Source organism: Scardinius erythrophthalmus (assembly GCF_964197995.2).
Source record: "Scardinius erythrophthalmus genome assembly, chromosome: 3".
NCBI classification, from domain to species: Eukaryota; Metazoa; Chordata; class Actinopteri; order Cypriniformes; family Leuciscidae; genus Scardinius; species Scardinius erythrophthalmus.
In genome coordinates this window covers 12,556,776-12,571,349 of record NC_138223.1, presented here as the reverse complement: position 1 = coordinate 12,571,349, position 14,574 = coordinate 12,556,776, and the positions used below count along the sequence as shown (strand labels likewise).

General features: G+C 36.6%; 1 protein-coding gene across 1 annotated transcript in view; it reads left to right on the top strand.

Moving 5' to 3' along the window:
- The window catches only part of dlc1 (DLC1 Rho GTPase activating protein), a 122,088-nt gene that overhangs the window by 21,552 nt on the left and 85,962 nt on the right, over positions 1–14,574 (top strand). The window contains exons 3-4 of the mRNA XM_081362085.1: positions 5,937–6,086; positions 6,282–6,422. Coding sequence (XP_081218211.1) covers positions 5,937–6,086; positions 6,282–6,422 — 291 coding nt within the window. The remainder of the gene's footprint in view (positions 1–5,936; positions 6,087–6,281; positions 6,423–14,574) is intronic.

The following is a 14,574-nucleotide window of genomic DNA, read 5'->3' as shown; positions in this document are numbered from 1 at the left end:
AGTGTACGTTAAACTTTGCAAAGGATTACAATGATTTATTTACATTTCATCATAGTGTATTTCCAGGAATAGGGTAAGTGTACCCATTAAGCCCACCAAAATCTAAATCTAGGTTTTTTTCATAGATATTGGCATAGTTTATAAGAAAAATAATTTGTTAAAATGCAAGATTTATCTCTCATTTGAAAATGTATTAATTAGTTGATGTACATTTTAGAATATAAAATTAAGATAATTTAGGAATAAAGTCAGAAGTCTGGCATGGGCTTAATTGGTACTTTGGCACCATTTAAGCCCGCATGTGTTCCAAATAAGCCCACATCATCTTTGATTCAAAAAATATATATTTTTTTTTATTGATTTTAAAGAAGTAAAACATCAATATATTTATTCAGTGACAGGGAAGAATAAAAAAAAAAAACTTTTGCTAATGTTTGATTAAAGCCCTGGGTGGGATGGGTAGGTGTTAGTGGCCGGTGGTCTGGAGCTTTAAGTTGGCTTGACTGAAGTTGTAGCTGGAGTCAAGCTGGAAGTTAGACCGGGTGCATCTCGGGAGCCAAGCCGAGTTGGGGCTCCATATTCTGAGCTTAGGAGGGGCTCCTAGTGGGCCCCCCACACCGGGAGTCTGTAGCCTTAAGCTGGCTTAGCTCCCAAGTTATGCCTGGTCAAAGGTGGAAGTTTAACCGGGTTTATCTCGGGAAGGAAGCCGAGTTGGGGCTCCAGACTCTGGAGTTTCTGGGGACTCTCAGGTCATACCGGGAGTATGCAGCCTTAGGTCGGCTTGATTCTGGAGTTATGCCCAATCAAAGTTCCACTGGAAGTGACCATACCTCGGGAAGAAAACCGATTAGGGCTCAATATTCCCGGCATAGGCGGCCCACTGGGTGACCCCTCCATGCCCTGAGTCCAGAGCCCCAACTCGGCTTGGGCCCCAAGTTTTGCCCGGTCAAAGCTGGACAGGAAGTGGCGGTATCTCAGAGCCGGACGGTCCCAGGGGCTCAGGACTGTGGAGAATATAGGGTCCCTCTGGGACCTCTCCATGCCCAGAATCTCAAGCCTTAACTCAGCTTGGCTCCCGAATTATGCCCGGTTATACATACAGGACTTTAGGACAAACTGGGCTCTATCTCATTTGAATGAATGTTTGTAATTTGTGTGTAAGTAAGGTAAGGTTAAAAGGTTTTAGTAAGTATGTTATCATTAAACACTTTCAAAAAATTTATCAAAGTTTGCAATTAGAGGGATTCCTCATTGAAACACATAAGGTGGGCTTAAATGGTACACAGTGAGTAATGGTGAAAAAAGACAATGTTTTCCTTTAAAAATTTAAGATATGTTTACAAATACATGCATAGAGCTTAAATATACTGTGGACTAAGTATCATAGTAATTTTCATTGTGCCCACATTGAGAAATGTTAAGTTTTTTTCATTAAAGGTTAGCTTGTGTTGGCTCTAGTTTGCATGCGTTTTGTGGCGCTGTACCATTTAAGCCCATCTTAAAAAAAAGTTGATTTATAAAAATAATCTTCTCTACAAAACAATTTATGATGCATTTATTTGTAAATTAATGTAAAATGAATCACAAAACATTCATTGTTTGCAGTTCACATGCTTAATTCTTTGGCAGTCTATCTTTCTGTAAGGCTAATGGTCTGACCTAGAGATTAGCTTTGAATGCAAGCTAATAAAACTCATCTTTCCATTTAAAGAAAAATGATATAAAATGATAAAGTATTATTTGTTCATACATAAAAAACAATACATTTATCTCTTATTTGACATAATATCAATGTAGTTACCAAAGAAATGGCTGAAAATTGCTGAAATGTGTTGATTTCTGAAGGGTCCCGAAACACCAAAGTTTTGGGGTGACTCTGTGTGAGGTCCCCTGAGACAGCATGCACATGGGTGGGGCTAACTCAACATTGACAAATGTAATTGGTATCCAATTAAAAATGCCAGGGAAGTAACAAATCACTGTATTGGTTAAAATAATAAGCAGCATAAAATATTATTTTCTCTTTTTTTAATTTGACTTCAGAGTTGAAAGTGGGCTTAAAGGGTACATGGGCTTAATGGGTACACTTACCCTAGATAATAGATCGCAAATAGCGTGTCTTTGACTGCACTTTAACAGACATATTATATTCTGCCTGACTCTGCTCACAGAGAACAGTCCTAACAAACAATATATTTTCTGTGACAAAGTGCTCTAAATTAAAACACACACACACACACACACACACACACACACACACACACACACACACACACACACACACACACACACACACACACACACACACACACACACACACACACACACACTCATTCAAAGCAGAACGAGGAACTTTTCCTGTTCTCTGGCACTGTTGTCAGCTGATGTGTCATGAGTGGCATGATTGTGTTTGTTTGACCTAATTTTATGGAATTTAAGTATAGAGAAAAACAATACATAAAACACGGTGTCTTTTATTTTTTAGTTTTTTTGTGGAACACAACACACATTCATGCACATCCTTTGTGATGATGTGCTAAATTTGTCAACAGCTGCACCAGTCACACCTAATCAGTAGCACTAAATGGCCTTGTGACTGTAATGAATGTGTTTGTGTGTGTAAATTGCAGCCAAAATCTCTTTACAGCATGACGGTGTTGGAGTTAAAGTACTTCACCTTAAAACTTAAACTTACTTATTCATCCTCATGTTATTCCCTACCCAAATGACCTTCAAAGGAACACAAAATGATGTTTTTAATCGAATGTTTCTGCTTTTCCTACCAATGCCATTTTACATGACTGATCAAACCTGGCGTGAAGCATATATGAAAATCCGAATGAGATTTTCAATAATTATTGATTCAAATTTCAGGTCATTCCTCATGTTAAGCTATCATATGGTTTAAGAAGTATATGTACAGCATATCAAATAATATATAATAAAAATTAGGGCTGACTTCTAATAGTCGAGGATTCGACGATTCGATTCGGAGAGGTCTGATTCGACTATGAACCTCATAGTCGAATACATGGGCGTCAGTTTGGTTTGAAATGTGCTGGGGACAGAGACGCATTCGCATTTTCAGAAGGGCTGGGTACCATTTTTATTTTATTTTTTCGCTTTTGCGCAGGTCATGTTTTGAAAGACGATGTCCTGTAGCTTACTAATGTAAATAAATAAAAATGTATTCAAAAATCTGCTTCACATTTTCAGCAGGGCTGCGGAGCGGCTGTGAGTTGACTCCACACGGTTCTCATGTGCGTTAAAAAGCTTTACGTGGTTTAATGTACCTAAACAATGATTACCAAATTCCCCTCTCATGTTGCTCCACATAACCACTTAAAATGGTAAAAAAAAATCGAACCCAGAGTCCAATTATTATGGACGTTATCTGATATTAAGCGTTTCTGCTTCACATTTTCAGCAGGGCTGCGGAGCGGCTGTGAGTTGACTCCACACGGTTCTCATGTGCGTTAAAAAGCTGACTCCACACGGTTCTCATGTGCGTTAAAAAGCTTTACGTTGTTTAATGTACCTAAACAACGATTACCAAATTTCCCTCTCATATTGCTCCTCATAACCACTGAAAATGGTCAAAAAATCGAACCCAGAATCCAATTATTATGGACGTTATCTGATATTAAGCGTTTCTGCTTCACATTTTCAGCAGGGCAGCGGAGCGGCTGTGAGTTGACTCCACACGGTTCTCATGTGCGTTAAAAAGCTTTACGTGGTTTAATGTACCTAAACAATGATTACCAAATTCCCCTCTCATGTTGCTCCACATAACCACTTAAAATGGTAAAAAAAAATCGAACCCAGAGTCCAATTATTATGGACGTTATCTGATATTAAGCGTTTCTGCTTCACATTTTCAGCAGGGCTGCGGAGCGGCTGTGAGTTGACTCCACACGGTTCTCATGTGCGTTAAAAAGCTGACTCCACACGGTTCTCATGTGCGTTAAAAAGCTTTACGTTGTTTAATGTACCTAAACAACGATTACCAAATTTCCCTCTCATATTGCTCCTCATAACCACTGAAAATGGTCAAAAAATCGAACCCAGAGTCCAATTATTATGGACGTTATCTGATATTAAGCGTTTCTGCTTCACATTTTCAGCAGGGCAGCGGAGCGGCTGTGAGTTGACTCCACGCGGTTCTCATGGGCGTGAAAAAGCTTTACGTGGTTTAATGTACCTAAACAACCATCACCAAATTTCTCTCTCATATTGCTCCTCATGTTTATGAAATGTTATGATATATGTGTGATAGCCTATATGTGTTTTTTAGCTCTTTTGTTTGAAATGGAAAAAAATCTAGCTGCTATCTAAAAAAAAAGGAAAAAAAAAAAAGGTTCGACTATCAGTCGACTACGGCAAAATCAAACGAATCAGATTCGACTATGAAAATCCTTAGTCGAAAACAGCCCTAATAAAAATTGCACAAATTAACTCTTTTATGGGGCTAGACAGTACCACTCCCCTTTCACTTTCATTAGAACAGAGCAACATTCTTCCTTGTGTTCCACTGAAGAAAGATAATTGAGAATTGAGAAATTGTATTTTTTTTTACCCTGTAAGTAAAATTTTATAATGACTTGAGCAAACATTTTCCACATAGATGTGCTCATCAAATGTGTTTGGGACAATGAATTGTATTTTTTGTTAGCTCATTATTAGCAGAGTGTCTCTCTTTCTCTAACTGTGTGCTCTGTGATAGACAAGCGTGTATTAAGGGTAAATACCAGAACAAGCTACGCAAGCCCTTTACACACTGCTCTGCTTTGTGTGGGGCTGTTTGCACAGGCCTGGTTCAGACACAGGGCAAGTGCCAGCATCATTCCTCTCTGCTTGAGTAGCATTACAACTTGTGTTTTCCACTCTCTCTATCTCTCTCTTTCCTCTCTGTGTAGCTCTCTGCTAGTAATTTAATCATTCCGCCACTGTGGACTGTGAAGATGCAGAGAAGGGGATTTTGCTAACCAAAAAGAGTTTACAAATACCATCTTTCTGCATTTTTTATTGTCTTCAGCTATGGGATTTAGAAAGTAATTAATAATGTAATACGTTTTTACATGATTAAAAACGAGAGCATAATTAGACTAGTACAGTAATATAATAACACTGAAGATGCAATTAGTAGCTAGTAATTTATATATTTTTATTAAAGTAAGTTACCCAACACTGAATATAAGTAGGTCTAGGCTATTAATCATTTATAATAATTTAAATAATAATTGATTGGCTTTAAAACCAGGCTTTGTAATATTGTCTAAAAAATATATTTATTCTTTCATATACTAAATAAATAACTTTTAATAAACATTTACTGTTTTTGTATTATAGTATTTATTATTAATTAAAAACACCCACTTTCTGTATTTGTATGCACTTTTATTTTCTTCAGCTCATTTTCATCCCTTTTTGGTCAAAAAATGTAATAATATAAATAATAATTTCAAATATTTTAAATAATAATCTATTGGCATTAAACCAGGCTTTGTAATATTGTCAAGAATATCTAAACAAACACAATGAAAGTCAATTCTATATTATATATTACAATAATTATGTATATTATTTTTTATAATAATTCAAATAATTATGTATATTGTTTTCTATTGACAAAAGCAAGTCTCACAGGTTTAGAAATGATAGATGAGGGAGTAGTTTATAACAATTATTTTTAGGTTAACTGTTCATAATAGCACTGGCCACTATTAAGGGTAAAGAAAAGATTAGATTAAATATAATGATGTGTTGCCTCAGCTTACATGGAAAAGTCCCGTCTTCATCCGAGTCGGCGGCTGGTCTGCTGCGAAATATGTTTTAAGAATTGTCATTGGAAGCCATCGGATTAATGTCAGTGTTGGTTTTAAGCTTACATTTCTCGAATAAAATCTGATTTTGCTAAACTGTTTATCTCCTTTCAGAGCTCACGGGAGGAGAGGGAGAAGGAAAGGTCACGTTTGGACTCCATGGTTCTGTTAATAATGAAGTTGGATCAGTTGGATAAAGAGATTGAAAATGCTCTAAGCTCCTCCCTCAGTGGCACTCCCAATTTAAAGAGGCGGATCATCTCTGTGAGTGGCCACCAATCAGAAGCTTTCATGCAAATGATACACTAATTTCATCTGAAAGACTTGTGATGATGATGTATGAAATAATGGTCAGCAACTGCATCAGATCTTCAGTACAAATCTATGTAAAGTACTTGACAAAGGTTTGATACAGTAGTGATGGTTTTTATATGACAATGTTACTCTTTTCTTAAACAGGAAGTTGATTTAGAACCGCTGGATTCAGCAGGAAGTCTTTCAGCCTCCTCCCAGTCTCTAAACACCTCACTTTATCGCTCTTCATCATCACTGTCCTCTTCAGGACCCTCTGGAACTGCTGGGGCTAGACCAAAAAATGAGGTTAGTTAACTAAAACCTGTCATTGAACAATTTATCAAATCAAATACTAATAACTAAATGCAAGGTTTTCATTGGTAAGAGGAGAGCCTTTACACGCCATTCATACTTTCTTTGGGCTCTGGAATTGGTTAAACCTGGTGTCAATCATCATTTATGCACTTTTTAAAGAGGCAACTGAAGTGTCCAACATTTAGACTTGCTTTTCTTTATGCTGAATTACAACGTAAACAGTAAATTAGAGTGTGCTATGGTACCAGCAGCCACTTTAAAGTTTACTGAAGAGAGACTCTCTCTGTCGCTGTCTCTCATCCTCCCTCTCATTTTCTTCTTTCTGAGCAGCAAAAGCTGCTGGAACATGATAATAACAGCCTTTACCGCCGCCAACTTCCACCAGCTAAACACACTGAGAACATTCTTATGATCGTCCCATCTTGTGCATGCACATGTCTGGATGTCTATGGATGTGAGCGAGTGAGTTTTTTGTGTGAGTTTGTGTTCCAAGGTGAGCGAAAGAGTCTTCCATCTGATTACCCAGTGCATGCTTGACTCCACATTTCAGAAGCACATGGCAAACAACACTTAAAATGTCAGTAAGAGGCAGGGGAAGATGGATGGGATGTTAAGTTTAAAAAGGTCTGTTTAAGAGCAGAAACAAGGTAATGTGGTGAAGGACAAATAAGTTATTTATTTATGTCAAAAGTCATAATGCTTTCAGTAGATAAGTCAATGTCATCAAAATCCTTGAGTTACAGGTATATCAGCATTTATGAACAAAATTGAAATTGGTAATATTCATTTAAATTGTGTTAAAGGGGTCATATAATGGTACATGCACTTCTACAAGTTAATTGCACTGAAATGTCTGTTGGCAGTGCCTGTACACAACCATCCTATCATGATAAAAATCCATCCAGTGGTTTTGTTTTAATCTCCTTATATGTTTGACCCTCTCTGAAATCAAGCCGTTCGATATTGTGACGTCATAAGATCGTACGCCCCTCCCGCGATTGTGATTGACAGCTGTGTTGCAACACAAGACCCGCCCTGAGTGAGCTGTGACAGCCGTCTTAGTAGTCCGCCATTGTGGATATGCTGGAGCAGAATGGCGTCTAAGCGATTGTGGTGTTCTGTTCTTAGATGAAATAAGGAACACAGCAGTAATGTATTTGGATGTTCCTAAATCCGAGCCGTTGAAGAGTTTTGTTTTTGAAGCGATATGCCCAAAGGATTGACGCGGGGATTCCCTCACGGGGATTCCCCACGATCGTCCATGCTTTCATGTTTGCGCGAATCATTTCACACCAGACAGCTTTACAAACGAGAAAAAACCGGATCGGTACCAACGTGTTCCTGCTGAACCTCCAGAAAATGTGAGTGTAATGTTTTATTAACCTTTATATTAGTATTTATAATAATCTATGCGAAATTTGCAAACCTTGCTGCAGGCTTCACAATGAATGCATCTAAGGTTTACACTCAGGGTACATTACGGCATGTTTTCTATGTACGACCTTCTCAATATAATTCATAATCCCACGTTTATAATGAACAACGCGTGGTTATTGTGTTAGAAACGGTGTACGCACAGAACAGAGGGGCGGGGTGAGCAAAGCTCATTATCATTTAAAGACACATGCACTGAAACGGCGTGCTGAAAACAGAGCTGTTTTTGACCAGGTAAAATTAGTGTTTTCTTACAATACTAATGAGAATTTTTAATTAAAGTATATTACAAACTTTTAATTTAGACCCTAAAGAATCATATTAGCTTGTACAAAAATGGCATTATATGACCCCTTTAAATTGTCATGATTTTTTCACAAGATTACCGTATTTGAGTCCAATCTGAGCTTAAAATTCCCCCTTATCTCAATGGGATCTTTTATGTTTCATCTTTCAGTCTGTAGTCATCTTGACTGAGTTAATAGAAAAAAATTAAGCAAGTTTCTCATTGAATGACTGTGTCCATTTAATCTTGATCAATGGGTCAACACAGCAGACTGCTCAGACAGAGGTCAAGGAGACGAGACTTAAGAAATGGAGCCAGAGAGCAGATCATTGATACACTATACACTACTAATGCATGACACAAGGAATGCAAGTTTACACGTTTCAGCAAGTACCCACAGACACACACCATAGCGCATGTCGCGAAATACAGATGAAGTCATTCCTGTTTACAAGAGAAACTACTGTTTACACTGACACTATTCAATGTCTTTGACCATCAAGTGTGTTTGTTTGTTTGTTTGCAAGTGTGTGTCCACTTTGTGTTTGTTCGTTCCTGCCATTCCTAAACGGATTACATAAGTGTACCTGGTAAACACGTGAAGGATTCTGCCTTTTGATACACACACAAGCTAACTAGAACATTCTTTCTCTTTCGCTGACATCTTTGCTCTTGCTAAGTTATGTTAAATACTGACGGAGCACTTCAAACTAAAAGGCCTTGGCTACCCTTGTATGTCATTTGAGCTAGCAGTGACAGTGAATTCCCAGAATTAAGTTTATCGAAGCGTCACATACTAGGGGTGGGGGGTACAGGTATACCCTACGTTATGGGGGCAAAATTTCCCCACAAAGATGACAATATCCAAAGTCCTTGTCCTTGTGGGGAATTTTTTTGTAATTCAATTTTAAAATAATTAAAAATATAAAAATAAATGTAAGACCTGTTAAAAATATTTTTGTTACTGTTTTTCTTTTTTAATCAAATCTTTGTAGCAGCTTTGGAAAGATTCTTTCTAAAAGCATTAAATCAGTTCTGACCCTGAACTTTTGAAAAGTATCCTTATTTATTACCCTTAAAATTAACATTCAGTTTTCTAAGTAATGTATTGTAGTTTAGGTAGCAAGTTCTTTATTCTAATAAGTAGACGAAAAATGTTTATCTGTCTAAATCCATTCCAGCTTGGAGAGTAGGCTAGTTCTCTTCAACAATATTACAAATTTTCCCAACCTAAAATATTCCAATATTTGTGTCTGGTTTTGTAACCCCTTTTACTGCAAACTTCATTAATTTGTACCTCTAAGTTGAATATTTAATAATTCAAAACTCCTTCATATCAAAGTTATGTGACCAACTTCCCTAAATGTTTATGAATATTTTACCTCGTTCCTCTTATTGGAACTGAAATAAAAGGTTATTTTTTTGTTTTTTTGTTTTAGATGAAGGTTTCCGTTAAACAGTGCTAAACAGCTAAGCTATGTAGAAGGCTTAATTTTCCTATCAGTTTTAATAAGTTAAAGTTGGCCTTGGCGAGAATGAGAGGGATACTGGATGGCAAAAGAGCAAAATAAATCATGTTTTTAGAGAAGGATGTGGAAAATTGAACCTCATTTTTGACCTTAAGCAGGAAATCTGTGTTTTCCGAAATGTTCAAGGTCAGGCGTGCTGTATCAGGCATTCTTAGAGCGCAAAACAAGGGCTTTGTCTTGCTCTGTGTGTCAGAGAAAATGGGGGAAAAGCAGACATGACACATACAGTAAATGGAATGATATCATTGATATTACACATCACAAAGACCCACTTTGAGATTTTGGTTTATGTAAGAGGATTAAAAAGAAAGAGATAGTTCTGTTTAGGGGACTCTGTTTAGGCAGTCATGGAAAACATAAGCTGCTTTATGCTTTAGATTAATTTCCATACTATCTGCCATGAGTATTTCCAGCAGTCGTTGACTAATAACATTAATTCATCTTAAAAATGCTCTCTATCAGTGGTCTGAATATGTGGTACAGCCTGTAAGTCTTTGTTTCTCTCCTCACATGAGCCAGAACCCTGAATGTTTCGGCCCACTTTCATCTCGTAACTCAAGCTTGTCAAGAGCACAAGACGTTTAGTATATTTGGCTTGCAGCGTGGTGTTGATAGCTCATTGGCCCGGCATGGGCAGAGCTCAATATATTTGTTTGAGGCCCCTGAGGTAGAAATCTATCTGTCTTAAGGGGTTTTCATCTGTCGGAACTGGCGTCATATTTGTATATCAAGCAAAGGATGGCAGCCAAAGTGAAGTACAGTAATTTGTTGACTATACATTTATAGGCTTGAAATGGCAGGAGATTGAGAGATGTGCGTGACAAGATCCCCTGTGTTTGAAAGCATTGATAACTATAAATCATGATGTAAATATGCAAACACGCACAGGCAGAGGGGAGCTGGAAACAGGTGCTGTGTACAGAAAACACACACAAACATGCTCACAGTGATATTAAATATAATAAATGTCATTTAAAAATAATTGAATATAAATATCACATAATGAAGTACTTTGCATTATGCGATATTCATGGTAAAAAAATATTGGATGGATAAGTGAATGATTATACTTTCCATTATGTGATGTGATAAAGTAAAAAAGTATTAGATGGATTAGTGAATGATTATACTTTGCATCATGTGATATTCATAGTACAGAAAAATAAAAGTGAATGAATGACATTTTTATTCATCAGAAGTATGGCTTTGTATCTCATGATTTGACATCTATAGTTTTTTTTTTTATCTCACAATTGCAACATGTTCTCGTAACTGAAACTTTATTTCTTGTAACATAAGTTTATGGGAAAAATAAAAATAAATACAAATTAGAAAATTGTTACATAATGTTATGTAAAGGATAACTCATATGTTATCTTGGAAGAATTTGATGATAAATGTTTGAGTTCATATTAAAATCTCTGACTTTTGCTTGTAGGCTTTAGTATCTTGGCAAATCTGAGCAGTTTGTGAGATTGACTCACGTGAGAATCTTTACTGAGGAGCACAAGACGTAAGACAAAGTATCCATTTGATCTCGCTTTAACCTCATTGCTGTCTAGGACTAGTCATGTGATTTTGTGTTGTATACAGTGTGTATGGATTCCAGGTAGAGTAAAATGTATAAATATAGTATACAAATTATGAAAAACATTTTTTTTTCCAAAGTATAAAAAGACATTGTCTGTCTGAAAAACAACAAACCAAAGTCAACATTTCAGAGGTTTTAGGTTGGATGTACAAGGCTAAGCATAAATTCTCAATCATCTTTGATTTGTAGCATCCAGGCAGCATTGGTCTTGCTCTTGTGTCTCTTTCTCGGACCACTGTGCCCAGCAGGGTAATGAGCCTCCTCATGTGCCTCTGCATGGCACCCTAATCCTGCACCATAGGTTAGCCTCATTTCTTGTTTTCCCAAAGTGCCGTCTGCTTAATTCAGCATCTTCCATTGTTATTGGAGCCTGGATTATACTGGATTACAGGGATTAGCATCCCGACTCTCTTTCTCTAATCCAAGGAGTCAATTAGGGCCGGAAAAAAGGGGGAAATACCAGCTATTGTGAGGTTAGTGACATTTGGAGGGAATGTTCTTCACCATAAGAATATGATTCTCTCCAGAAATGAGACGTAGTTCCTGATCTTGCCTTTTTAAATCTTTTGTATTGAACCATCAACTTCTAGCCTATAGGGAATGAGAATGAACTTTCAAGGCATAGAGAGAGAAAGCTGTCCCCTGACCAGTTTCATTCAATTCTAATTTTGATGTGTAGTGTTTTACAGTACAAACTGTTCCAAACCAACGGATGATAGTGCCTTGAAAACCCCCAGTGAGCAAGCAAAAAGCAACTGTGGCAAGATAAATCTAAAATACTATTAGCTTGGGATCAGTCATTGTCCGCTTTATGTCCTTCATAATTAGAATTGGTACAAATTATTCTTTGTATCCTCATTGTCCTCTGCTGTACTTTTACTTCCTGTGGGTCTCTAACCGTCATATTGTTCAGACCATACCACATGATTGTTATATATTTTTACAGTAGCATGTTTAGACCATTTTTGATATTGCAATATGGTAATGATGGCAATACAAGTATACTTATTTAATCAGAGTATTAAACTTTTAAGTTTGTATCCTCAAGTTCTCGTTAAAACGATTGGACCGTTTCTGTACGCAGCTGGCTGTTTTTAGCTTGGATTGTAGCTTGTAATGTCAACCGTGATCTCTGAGTCAAGGATACAGTTTACGCCATGTAACATGCCCTGAGGGACAATTTACATCACTTCCTGCCAAAACGGTTTGCATAAAACATATGGAAGTTATTATGGGGTAAAGAAGAGGGTGTTCTCACTGCGAAGAGGGAGAGAAAAAAAAGAGGGGTCGTTTTTTTTCCCACGTTTCTCAGTGCACGTGCAGGAATGCCTTCATTAGTTATGGAAAAAGTTTGAGGTTTGGGGGGTATAGATAGCATCTGTGTGTCTACATACTCAACAAACAGTATGTATTATATATATATATATTAAGTATAAACAATAAATAACCTTATTTAGTGTTTATACTTAATATATATATAATTTCTGAGACCTGAACGGAAGCAAAAAGTACCTGGTTTGTGTATACATGCAGAGTATATGTGTATAGGTATGTTTATCTTTAATAAACACATTTGTATCTGTCAAAGAAGGTGCAGTAAGAATGGTCATCGAGACACACAAACACACACATACCCACTCAGGCTTTGGGTGGGCCAGTCTGACCCCTACCAGCTGCACATTCTTAACCAGACTAGGGGGCTGGTAAATTTTGTACTCACACACACATACACACACACACACACACACACACATGCACACACTTCTATGTTTTATGGGGATTTTCCATAGACATAATGATTTTTACTGTACAAATTGTAGATTATATCCCCATAATCCTAAACCTATCCATTACCAAAAAATTCTTAAAATTACAATTAAAAAAACAATACATTTTCCAGTACATATCATAATAATATGTAAGGAATAATTGACGACAGGCCGTTGAATTATTAGAAAAATAATGCACACCCGAGGTGGTAATGCGGTCACGACGCGAAGCGGAGTGGCCGTTCACCTCGGGTGTGCATTATTTTTCTAATAATTCAACGGCCTGAAGTCAATTATTCCGCTTATACTACAGTTACCACACCTCGAAACATTGTTCAGATTACGTATTTCAAGACGTTTGTAAAGTTGTTGTCATTAAAACGCTCTTGTATGTAGGACTAATTTCTTACGCATCTAAACCATTGCCTCCGTTGCTAATTCCAAAACGTCATTTTAGAGTTAGTAACGGAGGTTTGAGCCACTGATAGCAGATGCTGGAGACACACGACTAGCTGACACATTCTCTGACTGTTTTCATCCACTGCAGCAGATTTTAAACACCGACTTTGAACACAGACTGAACGCGCTGAACACGCGTTTGGACATTGTCAGTCATACGTATCAAATTACATTCATAACCGGCCTTAAAGTGTGTCCCCATTTATTAATGCAGTTATTAGAGAGAGATGTTGCAATAATGAGACAGAAAATGTGCGTCAATATTATTATTTATTTATTAATTCAATTCCTTTTAATTAATTCAAATTCATTCTTTTTTTTCTATTATTGACAGATGACAGACTAGCCAAATAAATGAAACACAAAGCCCTTTTAACAAGGCCTATCAATAATTATTTATTTGTTATATTATCTGCAATAATAATCCGTGCTGCAGGACTATCCATTTATTTAGCCTATATTCAGTTTAATTTTCTATTGATTATAGATAGGACTATATACTTTATTTATTCAAATTAAACTGCATGTTTCCATTGATTGTGAAGCTAGACATTGAAAATTGCAGATCAAGCGCATGCGGCTAAATGTTTTTTCTTGTTATGAATTGTATCCTATTTTCCGTTATTACAGTTGACTACGCGAAGTGATATGGAACTGTAATGCGGTCAAGACCTGCCTGGAACTACTTTAGCTGTGCGTTTCCCTGAAAATAATGCACACCTTAGAACGTTCCTCAACCAATCAGATTCAAGCATTCAAAGGCCCTGTAGTATAAATATCAGTAAAATATATATATAAATATATCAGTATTTCACTGTTTAACATGCACTTGTACTGTACTTAAAATCTCAAAATTATTGTTTTTAAAAAAATGTACTTGCAGATAATGTACTATTAATTAAATAAATGCAACGTATGTACTTAAAGAGAGCACACTTGCATGACTATATTTCTTGATACACTTTTTAAAAGGACACTTTGTTTTATTTTAAAGTATATTTTAAATCATTGTTTTAATAACCATTTGCCATATACTTTAAAGAAGTAGCTACAATTATTTTGATGTGTTGAATAA